This window comes from Hypanus sabinus, chromosome 15 (genome assembly GCF_030144855.1).
Source record: "Hypanus sabinus isolate sHypSab1 chromosome 15, sHypSab1.hap1, whole genome shotgun sequence".
Lineage (NCBI taxonomy): Eukaryota > Metazoa > Chordata > Chondrichthyes > Myliobatiformes > Dasyatidae > Hypanus > Hypanus sabinus.
Genome location: NC_082720.1, coordinates 48,081,184 through 48,100,563, shown reverse-complemented (window position 1 = coordinate 48,100,563; position 19,380 = coordinate 48,081,184). Strand labels below are relative to the sequence as shown.

Below are 19,380 nucleotides of genomic sequence, written 5' to 3'. Positions count from 1 at the left end.
TTGCAAGATGCACTATGTAGGTTCTATTTTAAATGGTTAACAGTGAGCTTTGGCTACAGCTCAGTGATATGGCATGCCAGTGAATTTTAAAAAAATATTTAGATTATCTGTACATCATCTTCCACGTATTGAAACACATACCATTGTTTTTATCAGAGCGATGAGGATGACTGTTCACTTCATTTGGAACTCCGTGCGTTGCCCAGCGAGTGTGAGCAATGCCCAAGTGGATTTCAAATTCCTTGTTATAATCCAAGCTATTTTGCTCTAAAAACAACAGTTAATGGACATGTGTTGAAGAATTAATATTTATCAATGTAGATTAACAAGGAAATGCTTCAAAACAGAATTTATAACATTTAACATAGTAAACTGGAATGTCGAAAAACAAATTTCATCATTTAACTTCAAGAAGGCCATCTTTATGTTTGAATTAAGTATACCACTCATCTCCATTTTGAAAGACCATTCTGCCTGTCATAGGACCCAGGACGACAAGTTCAAAGTCTACCTGTTCTCAGGAGAATATTTCCAGACAGAAGTTGTAATGGGCAATCTTAATGGGGTATTGGAGTTAAAAAAAAAGGCCAAAATCAAATCTCATGCTGTGATTACTTCTCAGACTGGAATGAATTCTTAAGTATTTTAGCCCCTACATTTAGAAATGTTCTTCCTCTGATAATTTTTCTAAAACAATACCCGCAAAATAAAGGGGGTTGGATTTTGTAATAAAAAATTAAAAGCAACTTTCTTTTAGTTTACAAGAAAAATCTGAAGATCTTTGGACTTACTTTCTCCAATTTGATGGTACATTATATCGAGGTAAATTGCAGTTTTTGGGTATTATGCAAGCTTAAGAAATAATCGATTTTTCTGTGTATGGCAAAGCCGGATTTGAAAAGTTATTACATAATTTTTTATCATTATAAACAAGGGAAAATTACACAAAAAGATTCGGGGGCAGATCCTACCTAATCATTGTGATTTTAGTGTTTACAAAATACACTGATGAGAGCAGTGCAGATGATGTAGCCTACGTAGATTTTAACACCTTTGACAAGGAAAACCTGTATAAGGGGTTAGAGCCCATTGGACCCAAGGTGAGATAGAAAACTGTATGTAAAATTAGCTTTGCATTAAGAGAGAGAAGGTGATTGGGGGGTAATGCACTCAAAATGCTGGAGGAACTCAGCAGGCCAGGCAGTATCTATGGAAAACAGTAAGCAGTTGATACTTCAGGCCAAGACCCTTCACTGGGAGTCCTCAAAACATCGACTGTTTACTCTTCTACGTAGATACTGCCCGGTCTGCTGAGTTCCTCCAGTGTCTTGTGTATGTTATTTTGATTTCCAGCAGTGGGGTGGGTTGTTTTTGTGATTGCATGCCTGTTTAAAGGTTTAAAGTGAGAGTGGAACAATTTAAAAGGGACTGGAGGAAACTTTTCCACATAAAGGCTGAGGCGTATGAATGAACTGCCAGAAGAAATGGTAAAGGCGGGTATAATCACAGCTCTGAAAAGGCATTTAGACAGCACATGGATAGGAAAGGTTTAGAAGGATGTGGGCCAAGTACAGGTAAATGGGACTAGCTCAGCAAGAATTTAGTCGAGAAGAAAGAGTTTAGTCAAAGGACCTGCTTTTGGTGCTGAATAGATCCAGGACCCGACAATTAAACTATGCATTTTCCAAATAATAAAGTAACAACTAAAAGTTGTTGGTCACTTACCTGCTATTTTTTCAGCTAGGTCCTTCACTTTGCCTCTGTTTCTGAAGAGATTGATTTGTCCACCAATGTTTTGCTCGCTGCCATTGCCTTCATCAATTGCTAGCCCTGATATTGAAAAACAGTTGTTATTCAAAGATGAAAGTAGATTCCATCAATTTCTACAGATGAAACTACAGTATATGGAGTGTTAGCGCGAGACCCAGAGCAAAGAATTTTCAGCCTGTGAAATTCTATCATGTAGGCTACTGCAATGGTTACCAAAATTTATATTGATGCATCCTTAAATAAGAACATTTAAGAGATTACAAGCTTGTTTAAGATTATCATCTTCAAGACAGTCCCTAACTTATATGATGTATTCACCTTCAAATGCATTATTTTGTATCAGTTGTCAGAAGATACAAGTGATATGCTCCACAGCACATCTACCCATCTCCCTTTACTCAAACAAATATTTTGAGAGAATACTTGACTTAAAGCTGCATGGCTTAGTTGGTATGGTTGTTCTGCTCCTAGCATGGTGGAGGCTGAGACAACAAGGCAAACCTTGGTAAGTTAGGTTAGAAGGATTTGCAGAAAATGATTTGATCCAACAGGTATAATGTACTTGCAATGTGCAAGGATATGCATAAAATCAATCCGAGGGATAACAAAATGCCAATCAAAGATTGCCAGGAGTTGGTAGAAATGAGTGTACAAATCACATCAGAAAGTGTCTATTCTACTAAAGGCTTGTGCTCCAGTCCTGCTCTGAATTTGTATGCATATACCTAGTACCTTGGATGAATCGCACAAGAGCCTATGGATCAAATCACCACAATTAATTTTACATACAGTTTTCCATCTCACCTTGGGTCCAATTGCTACTTGAAACACTAATAGAAAGTATCAAACATCTGTAAAATTGCAGTAACTAACAATTATCCTGTCAGTAGTTGATTACTTGTTTAAATAATGCCAATGGACATATGCTGAATGCATGATTCTACTGAAATCTGCTGAAAACAGTAGATTTTGAATTTTGTAGCCAATATCTTCAGGTGAAGAAAATGAGAAATCTAAAAATAGTGGCCAATGAATCAATAGGGCTGTAATTAAAATTTATTTTTTTAAAAAAAGTTGCAGTACTGACTCATTGGTAAGTTCCAAAGTGTCAGCCTAGATTATATACTCAGAGTCTTTGAACAGACCCAGAACATATGACCTCTGACTGCAAGGTGAGAGTATTACTTCTTAGGGAAGATTGTCAAATAAATCACATGAATCCATTTCAACTGCTTACAATTTTGAAATGCGGAAGTTCTGTTCAATGATTCCTCCTGCCCTTGCTAATTTATGTTGGCTCCCTATTCCACTTATCACCTAAAACAAAATCATCATCCTGTTCTTCAAAATCCCTGCACAGAGTCTTAACAGACATCTCTGTCAACCATTCAAGCTTTGTAACCCTTACGGTATGTTTTGATCCTGACTTTTTGGGCAATTGGCATCTTATATTCACATTGTGGCGGAGCCGTTACCAATCTCAGTCATAAATCTTTCCAACTTTCTCAAAACTTCCACTCTGCAATCTTATAACATACTGAAAACCTAGTATAACTTTCAGTCACCAGTCCCAAGATTGCACAACGTTATTCTATTTCAAGTTGGGCATTTCTACATAAGCAGCATTGTACAAATTCAAATTACAGGTCTCAGCTTGAATTAGATAGTTCAGCCTACACTTATGATTTTAATGTTTGCTTCTCTTTCAGTTCCTGAAAGTACTATGTATATACAGTCGGTCTATATTCTTCATCAGGACTGTGCATAAGCCTGGATTTCTTTTTCCAGGAGCACTCCAGTTTGCTTACTCATCAGTACACTAGCCCACCTAGCTGAATTGTAATAGTATTTTTCAAAAGTAGTATTCCTTCACAACTATTTTCATCTTCCAAAGACAGCTAGGAGGTATCAATCTATTCAAGAGAGAAGATGGTAGAATTTTGAATATTAATAGAGGAATATGGGAGTTAGTCCTGGAAAGTAGCAGCACAGTCTCAATGGAACTGGCACAAGGGGTCAAACAGTCTAAGGCAACCTCTATTTCTTGTGTTCCTTTTTCCAGTGAGGCAAGGAGTCAATATTAAATAAAATTAGTTTCATAAGGTAAGTGAAAGTTGCCTGTTTCCAACCCTATTTGTTCAGTTTGGGCAGGAGATTAAATCTGGCTGATCAGTGTTGGAAGCAATGATATAATTGGTATGGATAAGAGAGGTTAGGATGAGATAGTCCAGAGATGTGGTTAATGGCAGTCAGGGAAATGATGGTCTGGCTCACAGGAATCTTGCAGCTATCAGACAGCTATCATTTATCTGTAGCCCAATTAATGGCCAATTTTAATGATGGTTTGGACATTGCAGCAGAGAGAAGGCATCCAAAAGGAGTTAGATTAGAATAGGATAGAGAGTGGGGACTAACATCATGTTTTTTGGAAAAAGTGCTATGTGAAGAAACAAAGTGATGGGGTTGGAAGTAACTGAAAAGGAAGTGCCATTGGAAGATAGGCCTGCATCCAGTAAGTGTTCAGTGGCTCCAATGTTATGATTAAGGTCCAATTTTAAGTACTCTTATTTCTAATGCCTCATTTCAGAGGTATTCAAATTCCCTTGATGTCTTGAATGTCTAATTCTTTTATTTCTCATTAGTAGCAATTTTTACCTTCCTTTCATGAGATCGCAAGATTGAATGGGGAAGTCCCAAAGTTTCCTGCTACATTTTGTAGATAGCTCTAAGCTCCGATGCTGGATCTGCAGCAAGTACAGCAGTCCCTCTCTCCTTTAATTCAGATTCATTAATGAAGAGAGGGATCTTGACCCAAAACAGGATCCATTTGTGTCTTATTTTTTGTTCTTGAAAAGTAGCAATAACCTTCAGGAAAGTTGACCACAGGAAGGTTGGTCTGGGCATTTTAGTGTGCTTTTCACAGCTAGGGTTTTCCTCAATGTCAGTCGTGTAACTAATGATGTCGCATGTTACTCAGACAAACATATAATCTTTGGAAACATGTGCTCTGCAAAGTATCTCTATAAAATAGAATAGATTCAAAATTTTATATACATTTTATAAATTTACCTGCTGAATCATAGCCTCTGTATTCAAGTCTCTGCAAACCTTTGATCAAGATCTCCAAGATCACCTTCTGTGTTTGAGGGACTCGGTAGTTCAAATATGCAAAGATCCCTGCAAAATTAAATTTTGATAAATAAACTGAAGATTTCATTGAACACACCAACAATATTCAATAAAATTAAACCACAGTTCACCAAGTAAAAAATATCAAAGTACATGTATGTCACCAGATACGTAGAACCCTGAGATTCATTTTCTTGTGGGCATACACAGTGGATCCAAGATTCAATAAAAGACTGCACCCAACGGGATGGACAAACAGCCAATATGCAAAGGAAACAGACTGTGCAAGTATGAAATAAGTAAGTAAATAAGCAATAAATATCAAGAACATGAGATTAAGAGTCCTTGAAAGTGAGTCCAAAGGTTGTGTGAACAGTTCAGTGATAGCCCAAGTGAAGTTGGGTGAAGTTATTCCCTTTGGTTCAGGAGACTGGAGGTTGAAGGGTGATAACTGTTCCTAAACCTGGTGATGTGGGTCCTGAGGTTCCTGTACCTTCTTCCTGGTGACGGCAGTGAAAAGTGATCGTGGCCTGGGCGGTCGGGATCCTTGATGCTGGATGCTGTTTTCCTGCAACGGTGTTTCATGTAGATGTGCTCAGTGGTGAGGAGGGTTTACCCATGATGGACTGGATCACATCCACTACTTTTAGTAGGAGTTTCCATTCAAGGGCGTTGGTTTTTGCATACTAGACTGTGTTGCAATCAGTCCACTGCACATCTATAGAAGTATGTCAAAGTTTTAGATGTCATGCCAAATCTTCACAAACTTCATGTTTGGCCCAGGACAGATCCTCTGAAATGATAACACTAAAGAATTTAAAGTTGCTGAGCCTCTTCACTCTAATTCCCCCGAGGATGGCTGGCTCATGGTTCTCATTTCCTCTTCCTGAAGTCAATAAGCAGCTCTTCGGTCTTGTTGACATTGAGCGAGAAGCTGTTGTTGCGACACCACTCTGCCAGATATTCACTCTCCCTCCTATTTGTTGATTTATCACCACCTTTGATTTGGCCAGTGACAGTGGTGTCGTCAGCAAACTTGGAGATGGCATTGGAGCTGTGCTTAGCCTCACAGTCTAAGTGTAAAGTGAGTAGAGCAGGGGACAAAACATACAGCCTTGTGGTGCACCCGTGCTGATGGAAATTGTAGAAGAGATTTCGTTGCCAATCCAAACTGACTGGGGTCTGCAAATGAGGAAACTGAGGATGCACAAGAGGGTATTGAGGCCAAGGTCTTAAAGCTTATTGATTAGTTTTGAGAAGATAATAGTGTTGAATGCTGAGCTGTAGATGATGTAGAAAACCCTGATTTAAGTACCTTTGTTGTCCAGACGTTCCCAGATTGAATGAAGAGTTGAAATGGCATCTGCTGTGAACCTGTTGCGTTGGTCGGCAAATTGAAGTGGATCCAAGTCACTTCTCAGAAAGGAGCTGATATGCTTCATCACCAACCTCTCAAAGTATTTCTTCACAGTGGATGTAAGGGCTACTGGCCAAGCCCTTAAGGCAGATTACCACATTCTTCTTAGGCACTGGTGCATTTGAAGCTTGCTTGAAGCAGTGAGTGTTTCATACTGCCAAAGCAAGAGGTTAAAGGTATAGGTGAACACTCTAGCCAGTTGATTAGTACAGGTCCTCAGTACTTGGCCAGGTACCCCACCTGGTGCAGGTGCTTTCTGTGGGTTCACCCTGCTGAAGGATGCTCTCACGTTGGCCTCCGAGACTGAAATCCCAGTGTCACTGGGAGCTGTGGAAGTTCGTAAATGTCCTTCTATGTTTTAATGTTCAAAGTCAGCTTAGAGGCATTGAGCTCAACTGGGAGCGAAGCCTTGTTGTCACCTACGCATTTGGTTTGACTTTGTAAGAGCTAACCTGCCACAGCTGTCAAGCATCCGCCAGTGACTCAAGTTTTGTCCAGAATTGCCACTTTGCATGTGAAATGCAATATCAGAAAACAAGTAGAAACAAGTTTGGAAAGACAAAGTCTTGACTTCCAACTTTTGAAGTAAATCAGTCTTCAAGAAGAATCATACCATTTTAAAGAACAGAAAGTGATTAGTCTTTTTGTTTTTGTTGAATACTCATAGAAATCATAGTTGATCCTCCATTCTTCCAGGCCATTCCTAGCAGAGATTTTGCATGGATTACAAAATATGGGATAAGCATACTTTCCCATCACTGTTCTGAATTGCACTTTGATAGAATAGTGTTCAATATACCTCTACACTTCTTAAGCTTTTTAAACTATAGAACTTATAATTGGCATGGACATATAAATCTCTGTAAACAATCCATAATAAAAAGAGTCAGATGGCTAGACATTAAGCTAAAACTATTGAGAAAATAATGAAACAAAGTGGTAAAAATAAATTGGGACTATTAGTATGAGAAAAAAGTAACAGAATAGGAGAGCAATCACAAAGATTTAACTATAAGAAGGTCTACCCAATGTTGATACCATAAAATGAATTTCATGGTCTGTGATTTGTTCGTCTAGGTCTGGAACCTTACCATTAACTGAGGGGTCTGTAGACCCCATGTTGGGAACCCCTGATCTAGGTCCATCCAAAGCTTCCTCCATGTTCTGCAAGGGCTTGTTTTATTGCAGTAATCTGTCCCCTGGCCTTGCTGGCACAAATGAAATTAGCACTGTATACTGCTGGATACCATTTCATATGTTTGAGTGCATTCATGCAGTTGAATGTCAAACACACAAAGAATTCCCAATAAACTGCAGCAGTGTGCAAAAGAGCCTAATTAGCTTTTTCTTCATATAGAATATTACACTGCTGAATAGAATATCTAGTATATCTCTTTAAAATAGCACCATTGAAACCTTGGAGAAAAACAGAACTATGGGTGTGGAATGAATTTGAACCAAAAACAGAAATGCAGTAAGGATTCAGCCAGTGAAGCCTTCTACTGGCTGACTAGGAATGTTGACTGGTTTCTCTTTCCCCAGATGCAGCTTGATCGGCCAAATTCTTCCAGAATTTCTGTTTTTGCTTCAGTTATTCTACAGCTGGATTAGTAAATATGTTATTAATTCTGCTGACTCATGGATACTATGATAATTAAATCAGTTTGTTTCGATATACTCCGATTAGAGAGCCATGACTAAGATAATAAACACACCCAGAAAATACATTACATCTGAGAGAATATATATCAGGATTAATGAATGCAAATGTAAAAATATTAGCTGAGACTCTATTGAAGAAATTCTGAACTAGAACATATTTTTTGATTAAGGAAGATAGCCAAAGAATCCTCATTCATCATTTAAATGATAAACTTCCAAAGAACTTATTAAGCTATAAGAGATTTGGTCATTATTAATCACTTGACAGCAATGACATATTTCAGCTCTAACTGATTAATAACTGGTGATACTTTTTTTCCAGGTACAAGTTAGTTTGAAAGCTTGCAATGATCAAATTAAATAAAATAGCAAATGGTCAGTGCTAACTCTTTACATAATCACCACAAAAAAGTGGCATTCTGAAGTTATTTTAGTATTTGGAGAAATTATTCCTATTCCTCTCATAATGTTCCCTTTATTCTTTGGCTGGTTTAAATTTCATTTTCAAGTGCATCCGCATTTGCTTCTACACATGCAAGCCATAAGGCTCACCAGTCACTGGAGAACATTTCTCTGAAACAGAATGTCTCAAAATTAGCTGCCAAAGTCCGAAGTAACATTTCCTGGACTAAAGTCAAACAAATTGTGCTTCCACTACATTGAAAGTTTTCCATGCAGCAGATGCTAAGTTCTAGTAGTGGCATTGCTGTCTTCCTAATAGAATACTGTTCTTCAAGATAATTTTTATATTCAGACAACAACCCTCTCATATCCAAAACTGTCTGAGCTTACTGGCAGCATACCAGAACACAGATTAGGAACAAAATAGCCATTGGAAAAGCAAGTCAAGAGTCAACCAAAAAATGTAAAGAAGTTCATCCTTGGTCATACAACACTCTATAGTAGCGGCTTCACATTCTACTTCCACTTTCAACAGTCAGTGGAGCAGAATTTCAAAAGCAAATTAGAATCCATAGGAATTGTGAGCCACTTCTGTTCCATTACGTTGTCCCCACAACTCCGATTATATCCCACAGCAGAGCAACAATGGCAACTGTCTCAAGGGTTTTGCCTCTCAGTTAAGAAGTGATCTGCAATATTGATAGGAAGCAACTGCAAAAAAGGATTTATTCTAATTAAGTTCATCAATGTTACATAAAATATAGTTAAATTATATTTAAAAACTGCTCAAACTATTCTGCAGGGCTACAGTTCGTGGAAGAAAGGAATTTTAAAATCTTGTTCGTAAAAAGAGGCTTTTATTTTCCACAATTAGTAACAATAGAGATTTTAGATCTGTATCATTTTATTTCACTAGGATTTTATTTAATGGACATATGATTGCCAAAACTTTTGGCAGAAAACCTTGGAAATTTTAATCTGTCCAAAAACATTTGGTTAATTCAGATAAGTAAAGTTGAAGTAATCCTTAATTCTAATGAATATGTTAAATTAAATGCATAACTAAGATTAAAAGAAACAAATATTTGTTTCTCCATCTGCAGCCAACAGCTCACTTAATTTTTTCACAGGTATGGAAACATACTATATAATTGACAATGCATGACAAAAAACAGTCCTTGATTCTTCATCAGCAGTCTGCATATGCAACCTAGATCCAAACTGCAGAAACTAATGTAGCAGAGAAACTAACATATTCAAATCAGTAGCTACCATCGGTGATGTTGAAAACATATGGAACTATGCATTATTACAAATATCCAGATCTGGAGGAGAGGCAGGGAAAAAGAAGACGAGATAGAGAGATGGAAAAATAGATAGAGAGAGAAATCAGCAAACCATATAAAAACAAGCTATATCATCATATTGTTCAATTGGTAAACTTGAATAACTTAAGCCAAATGAAAAACATAGAGCTATATATCCAAATTTATCAATGACAATTAAGACAAATAAAAGGAAAACATAAATGAACAGGTGAAACTACAGCTGACAGATACTAACTACTTTCCACCTAATAACACCTTTTTGTCTATAATGAAGTAAACCATGCTACAGTACTTTACATGAGCGATTACTGAACAAAATTTAATACAGCACATCAGAAAATGAAAAGGGAGAGGTGAGGGACTGCAGGTGGGAATTGGAAACATAGAGGTGAGGGATCACAGGTAGGAATTGGAAACAGATATGTGAGGGATAGGTATGTGGGTATTGGAAAGGGAGAGCTCAGGATCTGCAGGTGGGAATTGGAAAGGGAGAGGTGAGGGACTGCAGGTGGGAATTGGAAAGGGAGAGGTGAGGGACTGCAGGTGGGAATTGAAAAGGGAGAGATGAAGGACTGCAGGTGGGAATTGGAAAGGGAGAGGTGAAGGACTGCAGGTGGGAATTGAAAAGGGAGAGATGAAGGACTGCAGGTGGGAACTGGAAAGGGAGAGGTGAAGGACTGCAGGTGGGAACTGGAAAGGGAGAGGTGAGGGACTGCAGGTGGGAACTGGAAACAGTTCGGTGAGTGACTGCAGGTGGGAATTGGAAAGGGAGAGGTGAAGGACTGCAGGTGGGAATTGGAAAGGGAGAGGTGAAGGACTGCAGGTGGGAATTGGAAAGGGAGAGGTGAAGGACTGCAGGTGGGAATTGGAAAGGGAGAGGTGAAGGACTGCAGGTGGGAATTGGAAAGGGAGAGGTGAAGGACTGCAGGTGGGAATTGGAAAGGGAGAGGTGAAGGACTGCAGGTGGGAATTGGAAAGGGAGAGGTGAAGGACTGCAGGTGGGAAATGGAAAGGGAGAGGTGAGGGACTGCAGGTGGGAACTGGAAACAGTTCGGTGAGTGACTGCAGGTGGGAATTGGAAAGGGAGAGGTGAAGGACTGCAGGTGGGAAATGGAAAGGGAGAGGTGAGGGACTGCAGGTGGGAACTGGAAACAGTTCGGTGAGTGACTGCAGGTGGGAATTGGAAAGGGAGAGGTGAAGGACTGCAGGTGGGAATTGGAAAGGGAGAGGTGAAGGACTGCAGGTGGGAACTGGAAAGGGAGAGGTGAAGGACTGCAGGTGGGAATTGGAAAGGGAGAGGTGAGGGACTGCAGGTGCGAACTGGAAACAGTTCGGTGAGTGACTGCAGGTGGGAATTGGAAAGGGAGAGGTGAAGGACTGCAGGTGGGAATTGGAAAGGGAGAGGTGAAGGACTGCAGGTGGGAATTGGAAAGGGAGAGGTGAAGGACTGCAGGTGGGAATTGGAAAGGGAGAGGTGAAGGACTGCAGGTGGGAATTGGAAAGGGAGAGGTGAAGGACTGCAGGTGGGAATTGGAAAGGGAGAGGTGAGTGACTGCAGGTGGGAATTGGAAAGGGAGAGGTGAAGGACTGCAGGTGGGAATTGGAAAGGGAGAGGTGAAGGACTGCAGGTGGGAATTGGAAAGGGAGAGGTGAAGGACTGCAGGTGGGAATTGGAAAGGGAGAGGTGAAGGACTGCAGGTGGGAATTGGAAAGGGAGAGGTGAGTGACTGCAGGTGGGAATTGGAAAGGGAGAGGTGAAGGACTGCAGGTGGGAATTGGAAAGGGAGAGGTGAGGGACTGCAGGTGGGAACTGGAAACAGTTCGGTGAGTGACTGCAGGTGGGAATTGGAAACAGTTCGGTGAGTGACTGCAGGTGGGAATTGGAAAGGGAGAGGTGAAGGACTGCAGGTGGGAATTGGAAAGGGAGAGGTGAAGGACTGCAGGTGGGAACTGGAAAGGGAGAGGTGAAGGACTGCAGGTGGGAACTGGAAACAGTTCGGTGAGTGACTGCAGGTGGGAATTGGAAAGGGAGAGGTGAGTGACTGCAGATGGGAATTGGAAAGGGAGAGGTGAAGGACTGCAGGTGGGAACTGGAAAGGGAGAGGTGAGGGACTGCAGGTGGGAATTGGAAAGGGAGAGATGAAGGACTGCAGGTGGGAATTGGAAAGGGAGAGGTGAGGGACTGCAGGTGGGAATTGGAAAGGGAGAGGTGAGGGACTGCAGGTGGGAAATGGAAAGGGAGAGGTGAGGGACTGCAGGTGGGAATTGGAAAGGGAGAGGTGAGTGACTGCAGGTGGGAATTGGAAAGGGAGAGGTGAAGGACTGCAGGTGGGAATTGGAAAGGGAGAGGTGAGGGACTGCAGGTGGGAAATGGAAAGGGAGAGGTGAGGGACTGCAGGTGGGAACTGGAAAGGGAGAGGTGAAGGACTGCAGGTGGGAATTGGAAAGGGAGAGGTGAAGGACTGCAGGTGGGAATTGGAAAGGGAGAGGTGAGGGACTGCAGGTGGGAACTGGAAAGGGAGAGGTGAAGGACTGCAGGTGGGAATTGGAAAGGGAGAGGTGAAGGACTGCAGGTGGGAATTGAAAAGGGAGAGATGAAGGACTGCAGGTGGGAACTGGAAAGGGAGAGGTGAAGGACTGCAGGTGGGAATTGGAAAGGGAGAGGTGAGGGACTGCAGGTGGGAAATGGAAAGGGAGAGGTGAGGGACTGCAGGTGGGAATTGGAAAGGGAGAGGTGAGGGACTGCAGGTGGGAATTGGAAAGGGAGAGGTGAGGGACTGCAGGTGGGAACTGGAAAGGGAGAGGTGAGGGACTGCAGGTGGGAAATGGAAAGGGAGAGGTGAGGGACTATAGGTGGGAACTGGAATCGGCTAGGTGAGGGTATCTAAGTGGGATTTGGAAATATAAATGTGTGGGACCTGGTGGGAATTGGAAATGTGCAAGAGGTTGGAATTTGAGAGCTCAGAGGGTTGCAGGGTTTGAGGAGTTACAGAGATTGGATGTGAGGTAAAGTGTGACAGAAATGTTTGAAATCGAAAATTAGAACTTTAAAGTTTCGCATTTGCTGGAATGCACATCTGTGAAAACAAGCATGATGTCATTAGGGACTAGGTTCAAGTTAAAGAATTCACAGTTTGTTTGGATGAGGTCAGGTTATGAAAAGTGCTGGACTGATGCCTCTCCTGATAAAGAATGAACTCAATTTAGAGAAACAAAACCATGGACAAGAGAACTTCTCCAACAATTGAAAGTCTGGGACTGAGACAACAGTCTTTCGATTGGACTCTGGATAAAGAATGCTCAGACCGCTGCAAGACTAATTAGGGGCGGTAATAGGAAACCGCACTTAACACAAATCTAGTGGATCTCCAGATGATTGTGAGAATTTCAAATTTCTAATATTCATATTTATAAGTATAAGGAAGGAATATAAATTCAAGTGTATTAAGACATACTTAATATGCTGTTGAATCGCGTCTTAACTGAACGATTCATCAAACATGAGGAGCAGAATGGCCAACTTCAGCGTAGTAAGTAGACCCTGCAATTCCATTGCTTCATTACTATACAAAAACTGAATTTAATGCTCTCTGAAATATACAGAAAATAATAACAATAGACACGAGGATGGCCGACGTTTATGACACTTGGAAGTCAGATTTTCAATTAAAAAGAAAACATTATAGAAAACATTTTACTAAACATCTCTGAAGTTGAAGGCTTTGTGGAAGAGCAACGTTTATTCGGAACCTGCCTCCAGCAGAGGTGGTCCATTAATCCGGCGCAAGATCTAAATGTTTAGTTTACACAAGTGATTTTTTAAAATCATTTTGATCAACATTTACTTTTCAACAATTAACGACAAAACAGATTCTTGTAGTTTTCTGCGTAGCTTTTACCAAAATCTTTCTGTACGCAGGCAAATAGGACTTTAAACTACAGTGACATTAGATACAGATTTCCGTATTTCAAAAGCTCATAATGGTCCCCATATCTACATAAGATACAACAGTTATACTTAACTTTGTATTGCTTAGAAACATTTTATAGTTAATCCACGAAACTTCTTCAAAGAAAGGTTATTTTCTGGCTGGCGAGTTCTTTTCTAGGTTGTCTAATCTGTGTCAACAGATTGGCCAAAATAATACACTGTAAATTTACTAAACCGTTCAGAATTATGAGACCCAATGGAAATTTCCTTGCTGCTATCGCACCTAAACACGATACGTACACGGCGAAAAAACAGTACTTCTACATTGTGAGAAACTATGCAGTAATGCACCCGTCGGACTTCAGAGCCAAAACGCCAGGTTATGTGAAAGGAAAAGTAAACTCTGATGAAAGAAATCAAGCTTGGGGTTCGTGGTTGGGGAGAAGGGATGGTCGGTGGGAAGGGTGGTGGGTGAGGAAGGTAGAGCAGAGTGTGAGAGACCCCCGTTCACGATGCATTGTAAAAAATCCCCAGCATTTTAAAACTGGCTTTCTGTCTTGCTTACCACACATCGTACTAGAAACAACTCCAAGACGCGAGAAACTGTCCGAATAGCTCTCCCCGGCGACTCTGAGACTTCCTCTAGGACTGCCTGCTCAACTATTCTTCCTCCTGCTCTCTGTCCTACTTAAACCAGCGCGCATCCTGAAACTTCGATGTCCTTGACTCTGATTGGCGCTCTGTGCTTGACGAGATTGACAAGGAGCAGTGCCACAGAACTGGGTGCGGTTGTCCCTCTCCAGTTTGACAGGTTGGGGTGCCTTGGTCGTCCGGGATACATAAGAGTGAAGTTACGCAAATTAATATTGCAACTACACGTCAGTGTCGATTGATGAAGATGTCTTTCATTAATTATTTTACATTCAAATCCGGAATTACAACTCAGTTGGATTACAAAACAAGGAAATAAATTATTTGGAATAATACACAAGAGTGTTACCAGTAAAACTTATAAATGTACAGTTAATATAAAAGTTTTCAAGCTGTGTTTCAGATTTCTATCTGATGAATGCCTATATAAACTTCTGGAATATTAAATTCCCTTCGGATTTTTTTTGGAGGAAAAGAGACGGGAGAGCTTTGGTGGCACAAGAGATTGCCGATGTTCCCAGGGAGTTTTTTTTATCCACATCACTAAAGATTTTTTTCATCCTGGTCTCTAACTTCACAATTCTCAGCTCTGTTCAGTATGCTTCCACCTTCTTCCAAAGTCCATGACCGGATTATACTGGTAGGTGTATCATTCCAGCCCAGTCTTCAGTCACATTATTGCAACACCGCTTCACTATCCTTTATCCTCTTAACCTCCTGTGTCTGTAGATCTTCTGGTATCTTTTTCCATTTTAATAGTTCGTTTCTTAGTAGAAACCAGACCTTTCCCCCATGTCACCACATTGTCCACATAACTGAACACGTCCCTAAATTGAACAACTTTTTATCTGACTCCACTCACTTCCTCTAATGGGAATTAGCATGGATCCTTCATTTGTGTGGCATTAATATATTTTAAAGTTACCAGTTTTCTGGGAACTCGTGTTGTTAGATAGGCCAATATTTATTGTTCATCCCTGACTCCCTTTGAGAAAATGGTGGAGCTACCTTCTTGAAATATTGCAGTCCTCCTTGTGAAGAGCCTTGTGAATAGTGTCAGAACAGCCAGAGTGAATAACTGCAGTGCATCTGGTAAATAGTGTATATAACAGTGTACATTGCACCTGGTAAACAGTGTACACTGCAGCCACCATCTGTAACTGGGATGTTGGCTCATCTCATGGGCATTGCTCTCAGCCATTTCTAGATTTCACAAGGAGCGAAACTAATTAGCTGGACACCGGCTTCTATTGAAGGCAATCCCTGAGATCATTCACCAGTTTGTCATTTTTGGTTGAACATTCTTTCTTCTGGTATTACTCAGATCGCCTCCTATACCTAGGGCAATGATACATTTACCTCTGCTATTTCCTTCTTTTGAATTGAAATGGAAAATTTACTTACTTCAGTATCCTCTAGTCTACCTTCAACTCTTTCCTCCCCTTCTATTTATCTATCCCCATTTCTCAGAAAAGGCAAGTATTGAATATAAAGTGTAAACTCAGCAATTCCTTCTTCCTTTCTTTGTCAGTCTATTTATTTATTTCTGTATTTGTTTGTTTTTTTTCTGGTCAGTTAGTTATTTATTCAGAGACATAGAGTGGTTCAGCCCTTCTGGCCCAGTGAGTTGTGCTGCCAAGCAGTTCATCTGTATAACATTAGCCTAATCACAGGACAATTTACAATGACCAATTAACCTACTAACCAGTATGCCTATGGACTATGGGAGGAACCGGAGCACCCAGAGGAAACCCACGTGGTCATGGAAAGAATGTCAAATTCCTTAAAGAACAGCGCTGGATTTGAACTCCAAACTCCAAGGCCCTAGGTTGGAATAATGACACGCTAACCATGGCATCTGTGCACCTGCCTTTTCACTCTACTTCCTGTAAGGTCATTGTTATATTCCTACCCTTTTTCTGTCTGTCTTATGGTGCTACCTCAAATTTAGGTGCCCCCTATTTGTAACCACCTTTCATTATATTGGTCATTAATTTATGACAAGTGCAATTTAACACTGCCTCTAGTAATATCATTATATCACTTCTCTCTTTCTCCTGGAACATATTGCCATGGTTCTAACCAACACCCAACACCTCCACTGTACATGGTCTACCCACACAATCCCCTTTCCACTGCAAGCACAAAAGGCACAATATTTGCACTTTTGTCTTCATCCCACTATCCACAACCCTAGATATTGTTGAAATTTCCAATTCAAGAAATAGTCGATAGAACCTCAAGCTCAACAGGGTGGGGCATTCCAACTCAGGAATTAGACTGGAATTAAACTCACTTTGTGACTTATTGTGAAACTCATCGATATATTGCTTCCCTGAATGAATCATTATTAAACAATGAAAAAGCTTACCAATCACATTTATTTTTAGTATTTTTTTTCATATGTTGAATTGTACTGAATTTATCAGCAGAACTGAAAGTAAACATTTCTGAATAATATTAATTTGCAAATTTCAATGGCATGAGTGCACCACCTGTAAAACTCTTAAATGAACAGTTTGTCAAACCTGGTTTCAAACATTTTTATCAGTTCTGTTAATCATGATCAACATCTGCCTGCCCACTCCTCCACACTGATCACTTTCTCATATCATCTTTGTCAATGCAGGTGAGGTAGCACTGTTCTTCAATGTTCAGCACCCAATGTTCTTTCCAAGTGAAATGTTGAATTTAGCAGACAAATTGCAGATTAGATGACTGCTTCAAAGATGGTGACGGATCAGAATATAGAAGGGAGGTTGGAAATCTGGTTGAATGATGCCGTAACAACAGTTTCTCACTCAACATCAATCATCCAAAGAGCTATTATTGATGACAGGAGGACGGTCCATGCCCTCTTCTTGCCGTTGGGAAACAGATATAGGAGTCTCCCTAGGTTCAGGAACAGTTTTTACCCTTTAATCACTAGGTTCCTGAAATCTCACCTCAACTCTGAACTGATTCCACAGTCTATGGACTCACTTTCAACGGCACTACAACTCATGCTCTCAATATTTATTTGTTTGTTTGTTAGTTTGCTTGCTTGCTTGCTTGTTTATTTATTTGTTTATTTATTTTGTATTTGCACAGTTTATCTTCTTTTGAACATTGGTTGTCAGTGTCTGTGTACAATTTTTCATTAATTCTATTGCATTTCTTCAGTCTACTGTGAATGCCTGCAAGGAAATGAATCTCAGGGTAGTATATGGTGACATATATATGCTTTGATAGGAAATTTACCTTGAACTTTGCCTGGTAACCTCTATGCAGATTGCAAGCTGGAAATGGTTGGTGCTTTCAGTTGCCTGTCAATTAATTCCTACTGGCATCCTGGCCGTCAGCCTCCTAAATAATTCCACTGATGCTTAATGTACAGTATGCTTAAAGACAGCATCTGGAATTTCATCAGTATATAACATGGCCTCCCAAATTCAGTATTCAGTTGCAACTTTCAGATAACCATTCTGCTAGTCCTAGTTTTACTTCCTTCAAACTAGATTTTTTGTTCTTTTATATGTTCCATTACAACCTGATATTACTTGATCTCTTCTGCCTCCACTTTTCCTCCCCTCCTCCCCTTCTCTACTGCTGTATTACTTCACATACCACACAGTCCATTCAGTTTATTGTGTCTGAGGTAATCAAGACAGCAAAACAACACATTTCACACTAGAGATAATAAACCTGGTTCTGATTCTGAAAGAGCTACCCAGGCTAATCCCAGATCCAACCCTCAGTCAGCAGCCTTGTAGAAAACAGCTCTTCAAGTACACATCCAAGCATGCTTTAAATGTGATGAAGGTCTGTAAGCCAACACTCTCCCACTCCACTCCCAACCTCAAGCAGTGACCCCCCCCCCCCCGATCTCTGCCAGCATCCTCTTATCCCTCTCAGTAGCTCCACAAGTCACCTTAAATCTATGACCAAGGGGTTTCCATCCGTTATGTGAAGCAGGTCCACCATCCCCAAACAAGTCACAATTTCATGAGTTTCAACCACTTCTCCACCCAGTTTCCTCTGTTCCAGAGGAAATAACTCCATTTTACATCATCTTTAGGATTAAGCAAATCATAATGGTACAGAAGGCCATTTGGCCTTTTGATTTAATCGTTCCATTCCCTTTTTGTTTCTCCAAAGACCTGTAATTTTTTTTTGCTTCATTTGCCTATCTATTTCGTTTTTGAAAACCTTCACTAACTCAGTTTTCATCATGGTTACAAATATTGCGTTCCAGCAGTCTTTGTCTTTTATTTGTCTTTCTGTGCCTTTTACCAATCTCTCCAATAATGAACTTGTACAACTCAGACAAATGCCCTTTCAGTCGATTTTACTCCGAGGAGAACAGCATCAGCCACTGCAGGCTAACCTTCCAGCAGGAGTTATCAGAATCAGAATCAGGTTTATTATGATTGGCATGTGACGTGAAATTACCATGGAACTACTCTTATAAATGCCTTCTGTGCCTCTTAAGGCTCATTTCATTCTCCTTAAAGTGTCACGATCGGAACTGGATGCAACATTTCAGTTGAGGCAAAACTGGTTCTTTATAAACTGTTTTTTAACTATAGCGATTATTGAAGCCCAGGACCCCATAAGCTCTACTCAGACCTTCAGATAAGCCCTGCCATGTCAAGGATTTGAGCAGATTGTTCTGATCCTGCACATCTTTTAGAACTGCGCCATTTAACCTAACTTGTTACTCCTCATTCTTTTCTGCAAAGTATCACTGCACACCAATTGATTTTTATCTGCCTTCTGATTCCTCATTCTGCCAGCATCACTTCCTGGTGTATTAATTTGCTATCTTCCTGATTGTTTACACAGCTCCAGGTTTGATGTCAACTTCAAAATTTGCATATTTATCCTATATGCCTATATCAAAATCGCTAAAATATAAAATGATGAAGCAGTTATTCTACCAGTGACCTCCACCTCAAAGAATAGATATGTCTACCATTATATATTGATTTTCCCTTGATATTGCTAACCAGCCTTTTATATAAGACTTTATCACACATTTTCTGAAAATCCATGCAGACAACATTCCATCTGCATTCCCCTTATCAATCTTTCGTTGCCTCTTCAAAAAA

The 19,380-nt window shown here is 40.3% G+C and overlaps 1 protein-coding gene across 1 annotated transcript in view; it reads right to left on the bottom strand.

Annotated features, from left to right (window-relative positions):
• LOC132405485 (glutamine--fructose-6-phosphate aminotransferase [isomerizing] 2-like) overlaps positions 1 to 14,334 on the bottom strand; it is a 47,493-nt gene extending 33,159 nt beyond the window's left edge. Inside the window, exons 1-4 of the mRNA XM_059990320.1 lie at positions 14,205 to 14,334; positions 4,840 to 4,947; positions 1,726 to 1,830; positions 142 to 267 (exon numbers count right to left, since the gene is read on the bottom strand). Coding sequence (XP_059846303.1) covers positions 142 to 267; positions 1,726 to 1,830; positions 4,840 to 4,947; positions 14,205 to 14,211 — 346 coding nt within the window. The 5' untranslated portion in view covers positions 14,212 to 14,334. The remainder of the gene's footprint in view (positions 1 to 141; positions 268 to 1,725; positions 1,831 to 4,839; positions 4,948 to 14,204) is intronic.
• Between the last annotated feature and the right edge of the window lie 5,046 nt (positions 14,335 to 19,380).